This window comes from Fukomys damarensis, unplaced genomic scaffold (assembly GCF_012274545.1).
Source record: "Fukomys damarensis isolate Sample0158 unplaced genomic scaffold, DMR_v1.0_HiC HiC_scaffold_2, whole genome shotgun sequence".
Classification (NCBI taxonomy): Eukaryota; Metazoa; Chordata; class Mammalia; order Rodentia; family Bathyergidae; genus Fukomys; species Fukomys damarensis.
Genome location: NW_022900914.1, coordinates 60,902,852 through 60,925,885, shown reverse-complemented (window position 1 = coordinate 60,925,885; position 23,034 = coordinate 60,902,852). Strand labels below are relative to the sequence as shown.

Genomic DNA, 23,034 nt, shown 5'->3' with positions numbered 1-23,034 from the left:
TTTGGACAGAAGCAGCTTGGATGGAAGCTTCCTCCACCCTAAGGGCAGGGGCAGATGCAGAAGCAGGGGAGGAAGTCCCTGAACACCATGTTCTGTCACCCTGTCAGGCATTCAATTGTACCCTTCAACAATGCAAACATGAAGCCCTGATCCCTAGTAGCTCAGAGTGTGATCTTATTCAGAGAATAGGGTCACACTGCAGGTGTAATTGGTTGAGTTAAAAGCAGGTCACACTGGAGCAGGGAGGGGCCCTAATTCAATATGGCTGGTATCCTTACAGAAAGGGGAAATTCGGACACAGAGACACCCACATGGTGAGTGCCCACGTGAAGCCTGGAATTAGGCTGCCACAGACCAAGCAATTACTCAGAATGAGGAGAGAGGCTGGGACAGAGTCTTCTCTAGCTCTTTCAAAGAAAGATCAATCCTGCTCACACCTTGACCCAGGCTTCCAACCTCCAGAACTGTAATAAACATTTCTGTTGTTTGGACCATCAGTCTGTGGGACAGGCAGCCCTGAAATCTGATGCTGTATCCCGAGCCTTTGTGCAGAGTCCTGCCAGGCTCTGCCATTCCACTCACATAAGGTGTTTCAGAGCCCAGAACTGTACTGGCCCACAGCCATCCTTGATAAAGGGCCAGATCCCTCCTGTTGGAGTGGGATTTGAAAGCTCATTCCTTGAGGCCTGGGTTGCTTCACATCCACCTCCCTGCTCCCTTCTGTGTTTCCTGCAAAGCTGCTCCCCTCCCAGCAGAGTCCTCTTTCTCTCACACACCTTTCCTGAGGCTCCCTAGTGTGTTGTCTACCTTTGAGAGTCAGACTGCTCATCCTCTCATCCACACGTCCACATCAGGGCCGGGGAACCTTTCTGTAAGGTTCCAGAGAGGAACTCTTCCCAGCTTTCTGGACATTGTGCTCCGAAGCTTTTATGTGTGGGTATTGTTATGAGTTATATCTAGGTGCCTCTGTAAAGCCTCGGGTGTGACCTTGGAATGTGGCTGGATTATGGGCGTATTATAGCTGACTTGCTAGTAGGCAATGGAGCATGGTGAAAGTAGTGCGTCACCGTGGTATGACAGGAAGGTTATATCTCTTTTCCTAGTCATCATGCCAAGAACAGCCTTTCCTCTGCCCTCTCCCTCTGCCTTACCAACTTGCCTTTGAAGCAGCTGGCTATAGACTGACAGCTCTGCAAACTGTGAACCAAAATAAACTTCTCTTTTTTAGTTGCAGGTATCAGGTATTCTGTCTCAGTGACAAAGAACACGACAATGACACGCTTGAAATTTTTATTTTGTAGGGTTTCTTTATGTAATAAGACATTACCCATTTTTCCCAACCACTTAAACATGCAGCCACCGTTCTTAACTGATATCCTACAGCACAGAGGGAGGCAAGGCCTGGTTCACTAAGCCCGGGATGCAACTTCTGCAATCATAGCGGTCCAGCCTTAGTTAGCCAGCGACGCACTTTCTAATCAAACTACACAACCTCTGGGCCTCCTCACAGTTTAAATACAACCTCCTTTAAGAAATATCAGTTTGCTAAGCTCAAAGTATTCTTTCCTTCTCTCTTGAAATTCACCTATGGAAGTAAAGTTCCTCCTACCTTTCGTATAGTTTTCTCCTTATATTTGCTCTTTTTATCCTGGAATCCTGGAGAAAAAATTATTTGGAGAATTAATATAGACTGAATGTTTTGGCACTTCAGTAAGGACTCAGACCCAGGAGCTACAGGGCGAAAATGGATAGGACACTACGACATAACGTTCACAAATTCAATTCCAGATGACCTAAAGTGATAATTAAATGTGAAATGTTAGATATGACAGTAGCTGTGTGGGGTGCAAAGTCCACGAAGAAAAAGATTAATAAGTTAGACTACATGAAAAATTTTAAGTTTTACGTGAAAAAGACACTATAAAAGCTGAGGGTGTGTCTCAGTGGTAAATCCAACCAAGGCCCTTGGTTGGATCCCCAGCGTCAAAGCGGGGGAGGGACATTATAAACGCATTTTTTTAAAAAAGAAACAATATGAGAGACAATATTCCTTGGGCAGGAAGCCTCCTTTACATAAACTGAACAGCTGTGTTTGGGAACAGCTATTTTTACCTTGATCTGTACCCCCTCCTCTCCACCTGTCCTCTGGGCATCTCCACCAACAGTGAACAATCTTCACTGTCAGAGGATACTGATTAGTAATGGAGGCTTCTGATGCCTATATTCACAAAGAAGCAGTCATTGTCTTTTTTAAAAAAAAATAAGAAGTAATAGAGAGCTGGGGTGGAGCAGAGAATCTAATTTGGTTCACACTTGACTTTCAGAGCACTTTTTTTTTTTTTTATACATGTTGAGCAGTCCATAGTTTTCCAGAATTCCTTCTAGAAAAGCAATGAAGGAGGCCTGAAAGCATCCCGGGATATATTGTCTTAAATGAGTATGGTGAAAGTAGGGCTTGGAAAGAGAAGAGGGAAGGAAGAGACTGAGTCTCTGCTGTGAATTTCTTTTTATGCTGGTAACGAGCTTGGAGTTAATCCAGGAGAGAGTAGGAAACCTATAAGGGGCTCTCAGCTCTAAGAGTAACCTACTATTGGGCCAGCTCTAAGAGTAACCTACTATCGGGCCAATATCCTGCTATGGTGGCACATGTCTGTAATTCCAGCACTTGGGAGGCCAAGGCAAGAGGATCGCTGTGAGTTCCAGGACAGCCTGGGGTATATAGTGAGTTTAAGGCCAGCCTAAACTACATAGTGAGCCTCTGTCTCAAAAAATCAAATAACTTGATATAAAATACACTGTAGAAAAATCACTCTGGCCACAGGGAAGTTCTCAACTATACAGCCATTCCTTGTTTGACGACCTGTCTTTAATGACTGTTCGGACTTCAAAGCAAGGGACACTGCATGGATTTAATGACAGGCCCATTGGACTTCTGACCTCTTTTTTGTACAGTTCTATTCATCTTGTTTATAGAGCCTTAATCTCTTCTTCTTTACAGTACACCTTGTTTATATAATACTCTAATGTTTGTTAATGGCACTGTACAATTTAGTGCTATAGTTTTGTGTTGTTATACATCACAGTACTGCAAGTAAGAGTTATGCAAATAAAAGGAAAGTCATCATGTTAAGAGTTTCCTTTGACTCTTTCTTTGTTCTGAATATTGTCACGTACATACTACATACAATTCCTCATTTATAGACCAATGCATTTAACGATCTAGTTGCAAGAAAAGAACTTGGTCATTAAACAAGGAATGTCTATATATATATATTTTTTTTTCTCCTGTGTATTTTAAAGAGAAATAAACTCTGAGACATTAGCCCAAATAATAGCCTTTCACAAGTGTATTTGTGGATACACTGGAGGTGTTGTGGGCACTTGTTTTAGGCTGAAGGGTGGTGAGCAGAAGTTTTGTACCATGTTTTGTGTGGGCTGAGAGCTAGAAGTTCCACAATTCAGATACCACTCCAGTTTAAATCAAGACGCCAAGGTTCTTTCTAACTATCCATTCTATTACTCCCATGTGGCAAAACCCCTTTTAAATTAGATTGATTTAAGATACTCTAAGATTAAGCCTATTATCCAGTTACCACCATGGCCAATTTGAAGTCATAAGTGTAAGGAAAACAGATCTGGGAAAACAGGTGCACAGTCAGCTCTCATAGCAGACTTCAGCACACTCCCGTCTGCTTCTAATCCTCATCTTCACTTTCTAATTAGAAGAAGGGATCCCTGGTGGAAACATGGTGGGAAGCAGTGCAATTACAGCACATGGTCAAATTAGAACTCAGATCAGGATAGGTACTGTCCTCAGTGATTTATTTACATTTAAGAAAATTAATCCTCACAGCAATCCAATGCAGAGGAGACTAATGAGGAAGTGGAGCCTGGTTAGAGGAGTAGGTCAGCAGGAGCAGCCTTTGAAGGATATAGTTAGCCTCCAGTTCCTTACTTTTTGGCTTTCTCTTCACTCTGCTTCCTGAATGTCACGAGTTAAGCAACTTTCCTCCTCCGTACCCTTCCGCCATGCTTTCTTCCTTGGAGCCTGCTGGACTGAAACCTCCGAAACCATGACCCAACATAAATGGTGCCTATTGTAAGTCGACTCACGTCAGATATTTTGTCTCAATAATGGAAAGCTGACCGACACATGGGACACATGGGTGAAGTAATCAGTCCAATGTCACACAATTAATATGAGAGCTGGGAAAAAGGCAGACTTCAATGACTTTCTCCATGTCCATGCTCTTAAAAACTACATGAAAGCATCTCTTTAAAACTGCACAATCTAATAGAACAGTCACTGGCCATTTTGGATATTTATTTATTTATTTATTTTGGTACCAGGGATCAAATTTTCGAGGCAGGTGGCAGCACCACTGACCTAAATCCCTGGCCTATTTTGGATATTTAAACATGAATTAACTGAAATTAGAAAAAAATAACAATTCAGTTCCTCAGCCATATTCAAATGCTCAGTAATCACATTATGTTAGTGATGACATTATTGTACAGCACAGATATAATGCATGTCCATCATCACAGAAAGTTCTGAGACAGTGCAGCTCTAAAACAATTGCAAAAAAGAAAGAAGTCATATGAGTTTTCTTGGAAACACGGAGGGTTTAATGGGCTTTCTTGATTGCTTTAACATAAAAACTTAAAGGCAGCTTCATTTGTTTGGCTCCAAGTAAAGCAAATTCTCTCAATTGGCCATTCATTCATTTATTCAACACACATTTACCGAGCACCTACCATTTCCCAGGACCTGTGTTAAGTGCTGAGGATAGAAAGATGAATAGAGAAACACATCCCCTGCCTTTAGGAACTCACAATCTGATGGAGAAGGTAATGTTTGTTGAGTGGTGTTCTGGGGTAATACATGTTGAGTAAGAGGGGAAAGAAAAAGAGTCTCATTGTGGACATGTGGAGTTTGATGTGTTTACAGAACATCTAAGAGGGCGTGCAGAGCTGAAGTTCAACTGCAAAGTCAAGGAGTGCAGATGTAAGAGTCATCAATCTCAAGTTGGGCATTACAGAAAGGGCCCGCCTCACCTCATGCAGGGAGTGCTGCAGAGTGAAAAGAGAATGAATCAAGATCAGAACCACCCCAAGAAATGCTAACCCATCAGGGCAGGTGGAGGAGCTTGAGAAACTACATCAGAGGACATCCCAAGGATATGGGTTCACAGAAATCAAGGTCGGGGAGTGTTATTCATGGAGAGAGGCCAAATAATGTAAAGACTAGCAAGTACCCAGTTGATCTTGGCAAGAGCCATTTATTGGAGGAGCAGGAATTGACACCACTCTGAGAGAAATGGAAAGTGAGGACATGCCGACAATAACTATACCAAAAGAATACTCAGCCATAAAGATTATGGTCCAAGAGTCCTCTGCACGTTTGTCTACTGCATTACAGCACGGTGGTGGTGGACAAAGGTCAAATATCCAGGAAGGATAAAGAATAATAATTACCAATCTCTCAAAGACATAGGAGAGCAAGGAGTCCAAGGCACAAGTACAGAGTTTAGCTTTGTGGGGGAAGAAGGAATCCTGTTGCATGGTCTGAGAGGGAAGAGGGGAAGGAGGAGCATAGGCACACAGCATGATTCATCAAAGACAAAGTTTCCATGATGGCTTCGGGAAAATTATACGAATATGGGAGAAAGACCAATGTGTGAACAGACAGTGATGACAAAGGCAAGGGTGTTAAATGAGGGGACAAAGATGATCATTTCAATATACCTGTTAGATTCCCAAGGAGGGAACTGTCAGAATGCCTACAAACTTTTAGAGAGGAAAATGATCTCAACAAAGAGCCAAATGTCAAGTATGTACTCTGCAAAGAAATGACCCATTTGCAGAGTCTTCAGCCACTTGGATAGGGGCCAAAGGAAGACAGTGCATCATTCTGAGGATGAAGAGTGGAGTAGAGAAGCTAACATTTTAAGCAGGGATTTTTAAAAAAAATATGAAGCTTGGTGGGATTTGTGACTTCAAGATGTTAAGTAGAGTTCTTGTTGGTTAGCAAGACTACTACCTCTTTCTGCATTGCACTATTCTGAAGGGTTTTCACCTCACTGAGTAGATCCTAAATGACCAAGCACAGCCCTTCCTCAGAACTCCACATCAGCCTGAGGAAAGTGGGTATCATCAACCCTAGTCTTCTAAATACTAAAATTCTAGACCGTGGTTGAGACCAACAGCCCCAGAAACATCTGCACAGACAAATGAGAAGCCAGTGAGACACCAAGGACTTAGAAGCACCCTCAGCTTGCACGCCATCCGCTCTGTGACTACCCCATAGCACACATAACACATGCACCAGACACACCAGACACACACCCTCCTCCGCACTACCCCTCTCTCCATACAGTTCACCATTTGGAATCACACTGTGCTTTGTTTACATTTTGCCTCCAACTATATTTGTGTTCCTTTATTGGATGCTACGATGTAGAAATGAATAAAATATTTATAGCAGGAGTTCTGAAAGGATGAGATAGAGTTAAACTGGACTAAAATAAGTTGAACCAAACTGGCATTAGGGATCAAGGGCAGTGCATTCCCTTCGGGCACAAAGTGAACTACCCTGCTTTACTTATCAAGGTTCTCTGGAGAATCACACCCCATGCAGACTCTCTTCCCTGTGCCATGTTGCTCCCCATCCCAGGTCCTCACTGCTTCTTATGGAACAGAGCTGGAGCTGGCTCATTGCTGGGCTCGGCCATGACCTGCATGGGCTGGTTGTTGAGGGCAGCCTCCCGCATCTTGTGGTACATGAACTCATTCTGGCGAAACATGCGCAGCTCCATCTCTGTCTGTACCCGCATGGCCTGTGGGACACAGAGACCATAAACAGTGAGAAGAAGCACCCACGACATCCTGACTGATGTGGGAGCAAATGACTCCCAGTCACTGACATTCAACTTGTCCCTCAGGACACAGACACACACACATGCGTGCACGCGCACACTCCACATACTCATCCATTGTGGACTTGTCTTGGCAGTGGGTCGTTTGTTAGGAAGAGGAGGAAGTCTGGCCCCTGACAGAGTAACTGGAACCATGTTTCTCAACACAGGAAGTTTTTACTCAGAAACTTTCAAGTGGGGACCCAGATTTAAACACTGGCTCCTGAACGTATGGGTTGTGCAACCTCAGGTAAGTGATATAGCCACCTCCGCCCTCAGTCTCCTCACTTATGAAGTGGATGAGAGTCCTTTGTGCTTTCCGGTGTGCTGGGAAGATTGTACTGTGTGACACAGAAAAGCTCTCATTCTCCCAAATGTTCATTCAAGGAATATTTGTCAAGGGCCAGGTGTGGTTTGGACTGAGGCTACCACAGTGAATAAGACCGGTAACTACACAGCCTCTGACAGCTACTACACTAGAGGTAAAGTTAGTTCCTTCCATCTTTCTGACCCATTTGGTCCTCAAGTCACTTTTGAAGGTCTAGCATATTGGTTGTTTACATTTTATAGATGAGGAAACTTGGGACATAGGAAGGAAAAGAACATCCACACCTGAGAACAGAGTGGTCTTCAATGTAATCATTTCAGTATGTGTCATAACACTAACATTTGTCTGCGTTCCCGAGTTATACTACATGAGAACAGACCTGTCATTCCAAATAAACCAGCCCTTCTTCAAAGCACAAGGGGGACCGGCAGCTGTGAAGATCATACAACTTGCCGGCCACCATTCTAAGAACTTTGTACACATTAGTTTACTAAACCTCGCCACAATCTTATTCTCTTCCCTCCTACTGCCAATGCAGAGTCTGAGGCCTATCCATTCAACAATTGCAAAATCACAAGACTAGAGACCTTCACAAGTGGAAATTGAGTACTAGTGACTGATTTGAGCCTTTGGTCCCAAACTGCACTGTATATAGGATACTTGCTATTAAGACAATACCGTATCACACCTCTGTAACATAAAATGTCATACCTGCTTTATGATATGTAGTAGTAACTGTGCTTTATGAGAGCTGTTTTTAATGATGTTACACTGGAATGTTTTCTTTCCACATGATGATTAAGAAGCTAATAAAAAATGTTGCCAAGCCGGGCGTGGTGGCACACGCCTGTAATCCCAGCACCCAGGAGGCTGAGGCAGGAGGTTCACTGTGAGTTTGAGACCAGCCTGGGCTACATAATGAGTTCCAGATCAGTCTCAACTACATAGTGAGACCCTGTCTCAAAAAACAAACAAACAAAAATGTTGCCAGGTACCACAACAATAACAGAACTTTGCTGTTTTCTGGGTATTTTTCTTTTCTTTCTTTTTTTCTTAATGGAGTGTGCCGGATGTCTCTATAATTTTGTTCAGATGACTGCAGTATCTCGAAAAACTGTTGCTGTTATTGATTCATAACATTCAGCTGTTATTGGTCTTTCATATAAATATGAATATATATAATTTGAAGTTTTGGAAACTTTAACTGTACTCTTAACTTTGAAAAAAAATACCTCAGTTTACCGTGTTGAGTTGGCATTGTACAGAAATTAATAGCCATATTGCTCAGAAATGTTAAACTTAATTTTTTCCCATTTGTACAGGGGTAATAAATAATGCACTGTATTAAACATGTAATGTCTTATCTATGTGGGTTTGATTACAGGAACTATAAAGTATGCTCTAAAAATAAAAAAGAGCACTTGATATTAGGAAGGATTACACACACAGACACACTCACATATTCACACATGCACACTGTTCTTCAGGTTGTCTCAGGGTGTCTGATACAACAGACTCAGAATTTGAGTCTCAGCTTTGTCCTTAACTCACTAAGTTTCTATGGACAGATTATTCCCCTTACTTAAGCCTCAGTTTCCTCAAATGTAAAACAAGAAGGGATGGGCTAAGGAATGTCTAAGTCCCCTCCTGGTCTAGCTGGCAATCTATGGATCCCTAAAGCAAAGCCCAGCTGAACCATGTCTCTCATCCTCAGAGAGCTCAGAGCAGGCAGGGAGTGCACAGCCCCATGATGCCACTTACCTCTAAGTCCTTGGTGATGGGGTGGGAGGGTCCGTGTGTCACCAGAAGAATGGCATAGGCTTTGCAGATCATCCCGTGCCCCACCTCAATGTTCCCAGCGTGCCAGTTGGTCAGGCCTGCCCGCATCACGGCCATGCCCAGTTGGGCATTGTTGGGGTGGAAGAGCTTCCTGTAGGGGCACAGGGGGTCATCATAACTGTCCTTATACCTGCACATCATTTAACGACTTCTAAAGTGCCCTCATTGCTTAAGTCTCTCTGCTCTTCCTCCTAGTGCTGTGTGGCATCTGCCTGCTGGAAAAAGGGGAGACTGAGGCACAGAGAATTGGCAAACATCCCCCACAGTTCGGACTCTGACCTGGGCCACCGAGCCACGTCCTCATAAGGAAAGTGGCCAGGATTATACTTTGAACTTTATCATAGGAAGCTGACATCCTGAAGAGCACTCAGTCCTCTCCTTGGAAAGTGAGGAAAAAGCTGACTTGACATTCTTTCTTGGAACAGCACTGTATGTTCACTGCTCAGGTAAGGGACCCCTCTATCATGCTGTACTATTCGCCTGCATTTTAAAAATAGAAGTAACATTCTTTTAAAGAAATGCAACTTCTTCTGTCAACTTACACGTTTTTCCAGAAATATAAATTCACCTGCCAACATGGATACAATGCATATACAAGAGAAGATATTGGCAGAGGGAAGGCAAGGAAATTGCATTTATAATTTATAAAAAGGATGACTGATCTCTCTCTCTCCCTCCCCCTCCCCCTCCCTCTCTCTCAATAAGGAAACAACTATAGAAAGAAAGCCATAGGAAGGCTTTTGCTGTTTGTTAGGAATAAAACTTTCCAAGCACTTAAATCAAGCTGCATTTAGCCTTAAGATTGTCAAAAGCAGAAAATGCCACCCAAGTGATAAATAAAGGTCTAAAAGACCAGAGGTGATGAAGTATAAACTTCATCTGAAGTGCTAATTCTAATTGCTTAGTCATAACTGCTCACAGCACCCTGATAAAAAGGCACAATTGTAAAAAGAACTATGTCTGATCACTAATCTCCGCTGTGGGTACAGAAGGAAGGGTAGCGTCTTGTGTTTTCCACCCCTGGAAGAGACACGCTTTCAGAAACCATCTGAGTTCTGGGGTCATCACCTACATGTAGCCATCCACCATCCTCCTGGCATAGTGTGCAGCCTCCTCAAAGGCCTGGAGGTAGGAGAGGACCTCGGAAACCATGCTCAGTGTCCGCAGCGTGTACAGGTTGGTGTCGGCAAACACCGGCTCCTGCTTCTCCAGGCACTCCCGGCAGAGCTTCACGACCTAGAAAGAGACAAGGCGCTGCCCTTTGCCATTGCACCTGAGCACAGCGTCATGCACACACTGAAGCATCCTGACGGCACTGAGCACTTGGTCTTTCAGGACTAGAGAAACCGCTGACGAGGTGGGAAAGCAGGGTTTGAGATTTGAGTAGCAAAAGGATCCCATCTGGCTAAGATATAGGAATGGAAATGGTAATGATCCAGCAGAGTTTTCAAAATGAATAATTAAAAGGGAGGAATGAAAGCTATGTATGCATGTACGTGTATACACGTGTTTGTCAATGCAAATATATAAGTATATACAAATATGTGTATATGTATTCATATATAGGCAGACACATTGTCTCATGATAATGCAATAACATAGGTTTTACTAATATTCACATTTTACTAGAAGAGGAAACTGAAGCACAAAGTTAGAACTTTGCCAAAGGTCTCAGATGAAAGATTCAAACCAAGCATTTGAGGTCCACCTTGATTCCTATGGTTCTTTAACTTGACTGTGGTGTGGAATCATCTGGAAAGCTTTCTAAAAACACTAATGTCCAGATTATATCCAAAATAAACTGGAACCAGTTATCTAGGTGAGAAGTGTTGGGTGTGCAATTTGTACAGCCCCCAGGTAGTCTTTATGCACAATGAAACTGAACAACCATGCCCCACTAATTGTGTATAGATGGGTGGGAAGAGGTTCCCAGGAAGCTGGCAGACCCCCTCAGGAGGAGAAATAGGATGCTTTTCCTCATCTGATCCATGTGTAGACATAGGCGTTAGTTGCATCCTTACAAAGTCAAATGGTCTCCAGATTTTAGGTATTTGTTGTTCTCTTCTTCCTCCCTTGCTGCTGCCATGGGAGAAATTCCTTTAGATCCTTTCTATCTTAAAAGTAACTATGCTCTGAGGCCTTGCCAGAGCCCAGGCAAGAACTGGTTGGAGGTGTGACACAATCAGCTCATTCTGAAGAAAATCCTCTTCAATCCATGCTAACAGTGCCCAGCCCTATACCTGGTTTCACCAAGTTCAAATGAGATCAGGAAGAACGGAAGAGGAGGAGCAAAGCCAGGAACATGGAACTTTTAAGGCCCTTCTCCTCACTTCAGCTCCTAACGCACGCCCTCAACACAGACTTCCCATATTGTACAATAACACTTTGCTCATGTGGCTGCCTCTCCACATGACAGAACTCCCAGGACATGTCTCATGTTGGTCACCCCAGCTCATACATGTGTAATGAATGAGTTTGTAAAAGTGGAAGAAGAGAAATGCAAGTAGAAATAAAGAGAAATTAACCTCCCACTTTGCTCTGACTTAGCATTATCCAAACCTGGCTACGCAGCTGAGTTATTTAATTAAGCTTAGGAAAGAATACCATTTCCTGGTCCCTGTGTTCTGCTGCAGATGGCTGAATCATATTGTAGGGAGTGAGACACATGAATCGGTTGCCAACAAGATGCCCAGGTAAATTCAAAGCAATCTGTCTGCAGGCCAGAGCTTGGCAGTGGGTCTCAGCTTAGGCGGCACATTGAAATCACTTGAGAACTTTAAATATCTTGATGTCTGGGTCCCCTTCCCAGAGTTTCTAGTGAAATCATCTTAGGTTGGGGTCTGGGCACCAGGATTTTTCAAATGCAATTCTAGTTTATAGCCAGATAATTCCTGGTGTTTCAAGAGCTGAGGCTGAATGCTCAGTTGGTAGGTTCTGGAAACTGTAGTACATAGGCATTCAGTCATGGGAAAGCAAGCAGCTCATTCCCAGTGTGCCAACTGCTGTTGCCATGCTTCCTCTTTGATGCCACCCGAGCTGTCACAGATCCCTCAGGTACATTGGTCAAGCTGCCTTTGTTCTCCTTAAAGCCCCGTTTCAAAGGACTGGCCAGTGACTGAGAGAATGCCTTCAACAGGATTGAAGTTTAAGGGCAGGTGTCATAGTTTCAACTAAGGGATATCTTCCAAAAAACAATCTGCTCTGAAGCCTCCCCTTCTTCATCCTACTTCCCTCCTCTACTGGAGAGTCTTTCTACATCTTCTCTCTCCACTCTGAAAAGTGAATTCTTACCTCATGATACAAACCCTCCAATCGAGCCTTGTCTATTTTTTCCAGTGTGTCCTTCGAGAATTGTATCATCTCCTTCACAACTTCTTTAGAGGGCTGGGAAAGATGGGGATAATGAATTAGAGATCCTGTGATGAAGCAGCCCATTCTGTCTTGGAGTAGATACCACCTTTGACATTCAGGGTAGTGCAAGATTATGCTAGCTGAGACCTACATGTCTATTCTGTGCACCATCCCACGCTGCCTCCCTAATGATCTGGGCCCACTGACAAGCTGTAAAGTTACCCCTTGCCTGACTCCTGGAGAAGATGACCACAAACACCCAGCACCAGGGCTGCGTGTACCTTGGGGTCCTCTTTCACCCCCAGGAAGAGGTCATCCTTCAGCCCTTTCTGGCAGTGCTCACAGGTGCAGTCAAAGTAGTACTGCTTCTTCAGCTGCCTCTTGCGTTCTTCACTGACACTGAGGAAGTCAATGTAGGACACTGTCAGCTCCTCTCCTTCGGAGATCTTACCCAGGGCCCGGAGCTCAATCCTGCAGCAGGGTGAAAGGACCATAGTCAGTGGAATCCAGGCCTACCAGCATGGGGTTGATGCTGTTCCACACTTCGTGGAGTTGAGTCAAAGACAGCAAGTTTCACTAGAGCTCTGAGAAGATTTCCATTCCCTATGGACAGGGGAAATGTGACCTATCACACAGTTTTTTAGGTCACTCCATTCCACTCAGTAGAACAATCAAATCGGCACCATTCAGTTAACTGCTCTGCAATCAGCTCAATTAGAGCCCCAGTAAAGGGCTGGGTTTGGTCATAAAATCACATACAGCTTCCATGCCTGCAACTACCCACATATATTTAGCTACTATCTATAACACAGAAAAGGAGAAATAATAAGGCAAAAATTCCAAGCAAGGAAAGACCTTCTGGGGCTGGGAATTTAGCTCAGTGGTGCCATGCCTGCCTCATAAGCACAAGGTCTTGAGTTTGGTCCCAAGTACCAGAAAAAAAATTTTTTGCTTATCTTGGAGACTACTCTCTTAGAGACATATGTACTGAATTTTCTACAATCTTGGCCCACAATCTTCTCCCGTATCTCCACAGGTGCTGGGGTCTCAATGCCTAATGCAAAGCTGTTATCCAGAGCAAGTAGAAGGATGCAAAGTTGGGGACAGGGTCCACACAGAGGTTTGTGGTCATTTCTTTGCCTCCTAGAGAGGCTAAGTTAGACATGGTACAAGAAGAAATACGAGAGTCGAGCAACCCAGAAGGGTTTCAGTCAAAGGCAGCCCCTGCCATGTCTTCTGAGATGATGACCAAGGAAGCAACTGCTAAGTGTCAATGACATGCATGTTTTGGCGTCTAAAATGACCTCTTTAAAAAAAAAAAAAAACCTTTGGCCAATGTTGAATATACTGACATGACCAAGAAAACATATTTTTAATATGAAACATTATAATATGCATAAGAGCAACTGATATGGAGCCTGGGAAAATCTCAATGTCTACTCACCTCTTGTTCATTGTTTCCTTTCTTCCCTAGCCCAAGTTTTGGCAGCAGCTCTTACTAAAGTGATGAAAGGCAAGCGGAAGAGAAAGTCCAGGGGATGTTGCCCGCAGCTCTGCGAAGAATCCTAAGATGTCTGAGCTGCTGGGGACCCTTATTTCACAAACATGGTTGTTAACACAGGGATGGGTAACTTCCCCCAAGGTCCCACAGTTTGGCGACAGAGCCAAGATTAGAACAGGCCACACCTGTTTTCAGGCTGCTTCTTTGTCTGTGATGGATGCTTAGGAAATGAGGGCCTTCAAAGCCCTTTCTCCTCAGGACCCCACTGATACTTTAAATAGTTCTGTGTGCACCACTCTTGGACCAGCGTGGGGGTGGATGGCTGGTGTTTGGCTCTAGTAGGATGTATGAGCAATTCTGCCCTCTCTAATCCCTTTTATGGACTGCTATATCAAATTCAACTGTGACTCACTGACCAAATGGATTGGAAGTGCAGCAATTTTATTTCTCATTGTGGCTGAGTCAATTCTTACAAGATCTCCAGGTATTTCAGTTTTTTGGGGTTTTTTTTTTTTTTTCGGTTTCAAGAATTGAACTCAGGACCTTTCACTTGCCAGAGAGGCACAGCACCACTGAGCTAAACAAGTGGCCCTATCTCAGATTATTCAGAGAGTTTTTAAAACCAAATTAATTTCATACCACTGAAATATGAATAATGCATTTATGTCCACTTCATTTTACATTACAGATGCTCCTCAATTTACAATGTGGTTGTGACCCAATTTATCTATGGTAAGTTGAAAATATAAATCAAAATGCACATAACACACCTAATCTACCAAACATCACAGCTTAGCCTCATCTGCTTAAATGTCACAGAGCACTTACATTAGACTACAGTTAGGCAAGGACATGTAGCACAAAACCTGCTCTATAAAAAAGTGCTAAATATCTCATGTATTAAATACTGCATTGAAGGTGAAAATACAATAGTAGTATGAGTAAATATTTGCAGTATCATAAAGTAAAAAAAATTTAAGTTAAAATATCATAAGTTAGGGACCAACTATATCTGGAACTGGGATCTGGAGGATGAACTGTGGCTAAAATAACAACCACAAAAAGACTAAAAAGATGAGTTTTAGTACTGGGTCTTCCTCCATCCAGCTTTCCTGGATAAGTCACTTTCCTGCCCTGGACCTCAGACCTCTTGCATCTCCAACACTCCACAGCTCTATAGTTCACGGTGGGCAAGTTATTCAAGTGTTTCTTGTGGAGGTTAGAAACAGAGCAAAAGCCACGGAGACTTAGAACTAGGAAGGTCCCTGTAGACACTCTACTCTTGACTTCACTCTACAGATGTGGGCCTCGAGCCCAAAAGATGATGTGAATTATGGAAAGTCAAGGACTGTGTGCCACAGACACAGGTGCACCAGCTACTCCCACCCCTCATTCCCAAAGGCCAAGTCCCACACAGACTTTTGTTCTTAATCCAAAGACCAGGTTAAAGGTTTTCAAGCCAGCCTGTGCATGGCCCCTTCTGGGGACATTTGATTGTCATTAAGCAAAAAAAAAAAAAAAAAAAAAAAAAAAAAAAAAAAGTAAAATTTAACCTAAACCACAAATTTATAGTTGGCTATAAATACTAAACAGAATATTATGAATAAATATTTATCAAAATATTACAGTTATGGGTACTATTTCCAGAACCCAATCTGGGTGGGGAGTTGGCGTTATAAACAAACATTCATTTCAAGGTAAGCAGGGTTTAGAGGTATAATATAGATTTTGGTTAAGAGGATGTGAATTAGAAAGTTTCATGCTTTGATGTAGACAGAGTGTGAGAAGTTAGAATTGAAAGAGAGGGAAGAAAGGAAGCAAACTAAAGCAAAGACAAAGCAGGTGGTGGGTAGGTAAAGAGAAAAATGATTACTTTGAATGCATTAAAATTAAGCCATTCAATGCAGATAAGACACTAGAGTGCAGAAGGACATTACAGAAAGACCATAACCAAGGGGACTTGGGAAGGGGCAGTCCCAGCAAACCACGAAAAGTGAGGGAGATGGGTCAGAGGAGCAGGGGTGTTTGAAAAGCCTGACCCACCTCATCTGGGTGTGAAACATGGATTTCACTGCCTCATGACTGAAAGACAAAACAGACACCCGAATGGAAATCAGTACCACTAGCTGATCAAGTACAGCTAGCAAGATTGCACAGCATTCTGGGTTATACAACCATAGCTCTGGCCATCATACAGCCTTTATCCCATTGGCTTCAAACTGGGCTCACATAATAGGACACAGCCTAGTATAGGGGAACGTGCATTGGCATGAGAAGCTCTAGATTCAAAAGTCTTCAGCCATGAATAAGTAACTTCTATTTCCTGGGTCTCTGTCTCACCTGTTAACTGATAATGAGATTGTCACATTACAATGCATTTAAAAGAACAATGCTAAGGAACATATGGGCAGTTGTTACTATTGTCCCACTAACAGGCACCCTCATGGAAACACTGCCTGTTGATGACTGTTTTTGGAAGAGTTTGAATTGCATATTGTGACTAGTGAGACCACCAGGGTAGTATATAAAAATGGTGAGTGTTAGAACTGGGCCCCAACACCATGTCCGGGGCTCTTTCCACTGTGGCAGCTAGCAGCAGTGACTGCAAAGACATCTTCTCTTGTACAAAAGCCAAGGAACCCAGGTAAGACATGGCTACTCGAAATTAGTAGATGCAAGGAAGCCAGTGCAGATACCAGCATGACTGAAGACAGTGTTCCCAGCCAGGTCCCTTAATTATTACACATAGTGACAGGAGCTCTGCATCACCACCATTGAGGGGAATAACCTGGAAAGTCAGGCCTCATGTATGGCAAAATAATGATGCTCTCTACCAAGCCTGGTCAAGCGGCTCTCTAGGGAGAATTCCACAAGGTCCAGGCCAATGACCCCAAGAGGCTTAGGAAAAGAATCACAGATGCTGGGAAAATATGATCATCTGGGTATAAAATAAACTTTCCCACCCTGAGCATCGTTTTCCATTGCTTAAGGCCCCAGTGTCAGAAATAGGAATGAAAAAGGAAAACAGAGTTCTTGTTACATTGAGGCTCAGGTCAGGTTTTCAGCTGAGATTCAGAAGCCATTGTCTTCAACTTCTAGGATGCTTTTAGGGAGAACTCTACCCACTACTGATGGCTTGGTGTCAGCTTGTATCTGAGAGCTCATTTTTAAGAGTGAAAGCAATTAAAAAACTGTTCAGGCCTCACCTCCCCCCTTACCCCATGTACCCAATCTGTTACAAGGACAACTCAGCTCATCTGCTGATTTTTCTCCATGTGTGCCTTACCACTGAGATCTATTTTTTACCCTCATATCCCTGATATCTTCCTTTCTGGGGGCACAAGGCCGAATTCGGAAGGATGTATCACCCAGTTTCCCTTGTTCTCTGGCCTCTGGTTAGGAACTGGCCAAGGGGAGGAGACCAAAAGGTTGTAGGAGAGAGATGTTGGGGCATTTGGAACATGATTTGACCCATGGCTGGTTTGCCTACAGGCACAGTTGTAAGTCACAGCAGAGTGGGCTTGTCTCCATAGCTCAGGCTCTCACTGGATATAGGTAAAATATTCTCTACTTGTCCCTCCAAGGCTGGAGGTGGTAACAGCTTCCTGTTCTCTGGACGCTAGACACCTTGTTAGAATCTTAACTCCTGCCCAGAATTCTGTAAACTGATGCTTCATTAAACTATCTTTGGCTAACTCCTTTTAATGTGCTTTCTAATTCCTGACAGTACCTTAGATAATACATGCTCCTGACAAGTCATTTCTTAGTCAATATTCTCCTATGAACTTTAGATAGATCTGTACTAATTACACCTGTTCTCTTATCCCTCCCAGTACTAGCTGTAGGCTTCAAGTTTAAAGTAGAAGTTAACGATTTACCTAGCATGTCTTGACAGTCTCAAGGTATATGTGAAGACTCAGAAAGGACGCATGTGGAATCCTTTGATATCTGCTTTGATACCATTCTCTATATATTCTATATTGAGATTCCAATTCACTCCACATTGAAAATATGTGGCAGAAAGAATATCATAAAATCTACCCATCCCTATCTTACACACACACCAATTAAAGACGCACTTACTTTCCATTGTTGAATATGACTGTGCAGTTGGGCCAACAGTCATGGTTCACCAGGCCCAGGTTGGGAAAGATGCCCACTCCCACTGCCTGCAGGCCTCTCTGGTCACTGAGCGTGAAACCGTTGCAGTTAATCTACCCAGAGGAAAAGATGAGGATCAGTTGATGGACAGAGACAAATGACAGAACTGCATCAAACTGCTGAAAGGAGTGTTTTTTTTTTAAATAGGCTCTGCATAGAGAGTCTAGAAAAAAAATAATCTTCTGTTCTCTGTGTGACTCCAAGTGACACCCACAAGACAAGTGCCCCAAGAGGTTGCCATGTTTGCAAAAATGCATTACCAGCTGGAAAGCACTTAGTGACTCCATTCGCAAAAGGCCAAGTTGGAAATGTGAGTCCCCTTTGCTGTGTCTTGGCCGCATGAGTCTTCCTCCATAACTGTCTTGGTGTTTTGCTCCTCTCCCTACATTGCTGTGAGTGCGTGCGTGCGTGCGTGCGTGTGTGTGTGTGTGTGTGTGTGTGTGTGTGACAGAGAAATACAGAGACAGAGAGAGGGTGAGAGAGAGACTTATCTGCTTGTTGTTCCCTTCCTTCCTTTGCCTACCCACTCACAATACCAAAAGCTGCACACAAAATAAAATTTGCCTCTCTTTTGCATTGTTTTGTGTCAGGCAAAGAGTTTTAGACTTCCTGTTCACAATTTTGAAATCAGATGAGTGTCATATTTAATACTTATCGCTGAAATCCAAGGCAAATCAGGTTGATATTATAAATATGTCATTCAATTTATTTTCTTTTCCTTAAAAGTAAGTTGTTCTTTATAGAATCAGACTCCACATACTTGCTCTTAGACTACAAAATGCACAGAACAATAAATAAAACCTCCAATACATTTGTAATTGCACAAAATTTCCACCTCTTATATAAGCACATACATAAATACGTGTGCATAACATTAATACAATATATAACATACATATAATATACATTTATGCACTCCCATGGCAACTTATTAAAGATATGAAAGAGGATCACATTCTCCACTCCTTTTCACCAGACATTTAACAATGCAAAATGGTATATGTGTGAGTGCCCCTAATATACTGTGTTACCTTGAGCAAATTTCTTTCTTCCCTGAGCTCTGGCTTTGCCATCTATAGGTTGAATAGGATGGGCTAGATGAACTCTAAGGATCTTTTCAGCTCTAAGATTTCTGTGTAACTGTGCGGTCTATATCTCTAGTCTCCAGACTCCCTCAGGGATGGCCAGGGTTGGTCTCTCGCCCCAAATCACCCCAAGGCCATACAGCACAGTAAGTAAGAGCAGAAGCTCTGACAGCAGGCAGACCACCTCCAGACCTTCCCATGGCACCAGCTGACCTTGTAGTCTTCAGTAGAAAAGCTAAAAGCATGAACTTTACTTTCTGTTGTAAAGATTGCATGACATAATGTAGAACAGGAAGCCGTGACGGTTACATTTATATATTGACATGGCGAGGTCATGGTGCCCAGATATTTTATTTGGTCAAACCTTATTATGTATGTTTCTGTGAAGTTGTTTTCTGGATGAGATCGGTATTTAAATTGACAGGCTATGAGTGAACCAACCACCCATCACAATTTGAGTGGGCTTCGTCCAATCAGTCAAAGGCCTTAAAAAAGTAAAGACCAACCTCTCTGAACAGAAAGAAATTGTGCAGCTCTTTCCCAGGTGTCTGGCCTCCACTACTACACAATTATAAGAGCCAATTCCTTAAGATATCTCTCTCCCTCTCCCTCTCCCCCCACCATGGGGTGTAGAACTAAGGAGCTGCTGAATGCGATCATATGGAATCCTTGTCCAGATCATTATCACCATGTAAGGGAAATGGTCTTCCAGCTGGAAGACACCTAATCCTCAAGCCTAAAACCTGATTCTCCTGAGCCACCAGGCTCCACCCCTACCTGTAGTGGCCTTGTCTGGCTGGCTTTGTTGTTCCCACCATGATGCTCTGGCTCCCTGTCACAAGCTCACACAGCCCACAGCCCCAAGCTCCCCATCAGTCCTGCCGGGCAGACTTGGGAAAAAGAAAAGTCTAATTTCCCAAGTGACTGGTGGGAAGGATAGGGTGAGAGTCAGGTCTTTGTTTCACTGTGGACAGGAGAAAAATTTTTAAAAAGTGCAGATAAACAGGAACACAAATTACCACCCAAAGGCACCATTCCAAGATGATAAATAACTTGGTGCATGGGCGCCGATTTCAGTTAGGAAGGGTCAGAAAGAAGTGCAAGATGAGAGGCCTTCGTGTTAAGCTTGGCCTCCCCCTCCTGACTCTGGCCTGGCCTTCTGGAAGTCTCTTAAACTGGACAATCCCAAGTGTCATTAGCCTGTCCTCTTAATGAGGAGCCATACGGTAGGATCCCCGGATGTTTTAATGGGGTCATTGAGAGGCCTGTCCATAGGCTTGGAACAGAGGGGGCACAGGTGGATCTGCTATGGCTGGTAAGTAAAGGCAGTCTCCACCAGCCTCGGCTGCCTGGCTTAGATGTGACCATCACGGAAACAGAAGTCACTGTCTGGGGCAGATGAGGCCCTCGGACTCTGAGAAGGCCCAGCCTTCCAAAGGAGGACGAGGCAGGGAGGAAGGAGAAAGAGAAGGTGTGAGGAGAGGCATCGGAGGAGGGGAGCGGGCCATACCACTCCGAAGATGTGCGAGATGTACTGCACGCTGAACTGCTGGCTCTGGGGCGGCCAGTACTTCAAGAACGTATCCACGTCCACCCGAAGCTCCTGCTGCTCCTCTTCCCCAAAGTGCTCCACGTGATTCTGCAGCTCATCCACGGACACCAGGCAGCCTTCGGTGAGCCCGGTGCCCTCTCTCTCCACCCGCCACATGATACGTGCCGCCAGCCTAGGGAGAGGGGCAGTGTCACCCGTGCATTCATTCAGCAAACACTGGGTGGCTAATGCATGCCAGGCACAGTGTCAGGCTCTTGGACTAGGCGGATGGATCCTCTATCATGTTGCTTTTTATATTGGGAGATATAGGTAAATGAGTTCATTTTAAGTAGTGTTAAATGCTATGCAGAAAACAAAATAGGATGAGGCCTAGTGGCTGAGGGAGGGGAAGCCAACCAAGCTCATTGACAGGAGTCGTGGAACAGGGAGATTTGAACTGGAGCCGAAATGGACAGAAGGAGCCTGCTCTGTGAGGCTGGGGAAAGAGCAGCGATTACAGAGACCCTGAGGAAGGAATGACTTCAGCATCACAGGAAAACATCAAGAAGGCCCTGGTGGCTGGAGCACAGGAGCAAGGAGCAAAGAGCAAAAGGGTTTGGAGAGTCAGGCAGGAGCCAGGGGACACAGGGTCTGGGGACACCAGGAAATGCAGCAGCCTGGGTCTCTCCTGACAGTGTGCCTTTCTGGGTGAGCACTGGAAAAGGTGCCTAATGACCTGGGTTTTGAGTCTTTTCACATCTTACTGTGTGGTACTGAGCAAGTCACTTACTTGACCTCTCTGAACCTAACCAATGGCCAATAAAATAAAGCTAATATTCTCTACCATACCTTCAGAGGTACTGAAGACAAAGTAAAGCCACGGACACTCAAATTATATGTGATTTTTGTTTTCCTTGTGATACTGGGGATTGAACTCAGGGCCTTTCCACTAAACTACATCTCCAGTCCTTTATTTTTTTATTTTGAAACAGGATCTTTCTGAGTCACCAAGTTGCCAGGGCTGAACTCAATCTTGTGATCTTCCTGCCTCAGTCTCCCAGAGAGCTGGGATTTAGGGTGTGCCACCACACTCGGGCTGATCTTATTCATATTCTTAATGACTGAGTAGAGAGAAAGTAGAGACAGCCATCCTGGTGAAGAAACAGCCCAAGCAAAGGTTTATGGGCAGCCAGGGGCATGGGCCATGCAGGAAGCAGTGAAGGGGCTCTGGGAGAAGGGAAGCGAAGTGAAACAGGAAGAGACCCTGGGAACACAGGACTTTGAGTGTGACAGAGGGTGGGCTTCACCTTGAGGGCATCCTTGTGAACTGTTAGCTGGTCCCTTCCCACAAACTGAGTCCGTTGACAGGGGAGGCTTTGGTGTCTCTCTGTCACCCACTGACCACGCGCTGTCCAGGTGCCTGGGAGGGGCTAGTGACCCAGGACAGACCCTGGCCTTGCAGAGAGACACACCCCTTCCTTGACAAAGCACAGGCCCTTCCTGTCTCATTTGGGTCGGAGCTGTTTCCATGTTGGGTCAGAGAGATGCCCTACTGAAGTCCCCTCATGCCTGGGAATCAAGATGTCCCCACATGAGTCCCAAGGAAGCACCAGTAGAAAAGGGCTCAGGATGGGGGGGCAGATCTATTGCCTCCAAATCCTGGAGACATAGTCACCTCACTCCGAGAATAGAGACCAGATGGTGACAGATCTCAATTCAGCATCAGAAGGGGGTTGAGGACGTATCTCAGGAGGTGATGTTTACTTTGGGTCTTGAAGAGCATTCAGGCTATCAAGAGAAGGAATGCAGCAGATTGGGGAGGCTCACTGGGCTATTTCTCCTTGCAGCTAGTTCCCTAAAAGCTTCCAGGATACAGGATTCTGCACCGGACCATAACTTTGCGTTCTTCTGGCAGAGTGAAACTGCTCTCAGGCACATCCCCACTTTCTCTGCTCCCTGCTGCTTCTTCCTGAGCCTCTTATGGTGGCCCAGGACTGGGTCCTGCAGGCTGAGCCTCCGGGACGGGGGCCCACATGCTGGCCCTGAGACTTCTAGCAATGGTTACTGTGGAAGCCACTAGTGTTGCAAACTCAAATTGTCCCTACTGAGCGCGTGGGGCTAAGTGTAGGATCATATCAAGTGTCTGGGCTGCAGCAACTTGGAGAAGGTAAGTTGTCAAAAGAAACAAATGTGTGAGCAGGGAGCACACACCTGTGATCCCAGCACTCAGGAGGATGACGCAGGAGAATCACAGCAAGTTCAAGGCCAGCCTGAACTACATAGCGAGAGCCTGTATTTAAAAAAAAAAAAAAAAAAAAAAA

At 44.2% G+C, this 23,034-nt stretch overlaps 1 protein-coding gene across 8 annotated transcripts in view; it reads right to left on the bottom strand.

Moving 5' to 3' along the window:
• Positions 1-4,395: 4,395 nt before the first annotated feature.
• Positions 4,396-23,034, bottom strand: part of Smyd1 (SET and MYND domain containing 1) — a 48,213-nt gene continuing 29,574 nt past the window's right edge. For 5 of the 8 annotated variants that reach the window (XM_010625638.3, XM_010625642.3, XM_033765297.1 and 2 more), the window contains 8 exons: positions 20,693-20,906; positions 18,020-18,150; positions 15,980-16,018; positions 12,717-12,906; positions 12,376-12,468; positions 10,157-10,320; positions 9,007-9,175; positions 4,396-6,839 (listed from right to left, as the gene is read on the bottom strand). In XM_010625638.3, coding sequence (XP_010623940.1) covers positions 6,681-6,839; positions 9,007-9,175; positions 10,157-10,320; positions 12,376-12,468; positions 12,717-12,906; positions 15,980-16,018; positions 18,020-18,150; positions 20,693-20,906 — 1,159 coding nt within the window. In that variant the 3' untranslated portion in view covers positions 4,396-6,680. The remainder of the gene's footprint in view (positions 6,840-9,006; positions 9,176-10,156; positions 10,321-12,375; positions 12,469-12,716; positions 12,907-15,979; positions 16,019-18,019; positions 18,151-20,692; positions 20,907-23,034) is intronic. The other 3 variants (XM_010625640.3, XM_019207679.2, XM_010625641.3) reach the window with 2 other exon arrangements.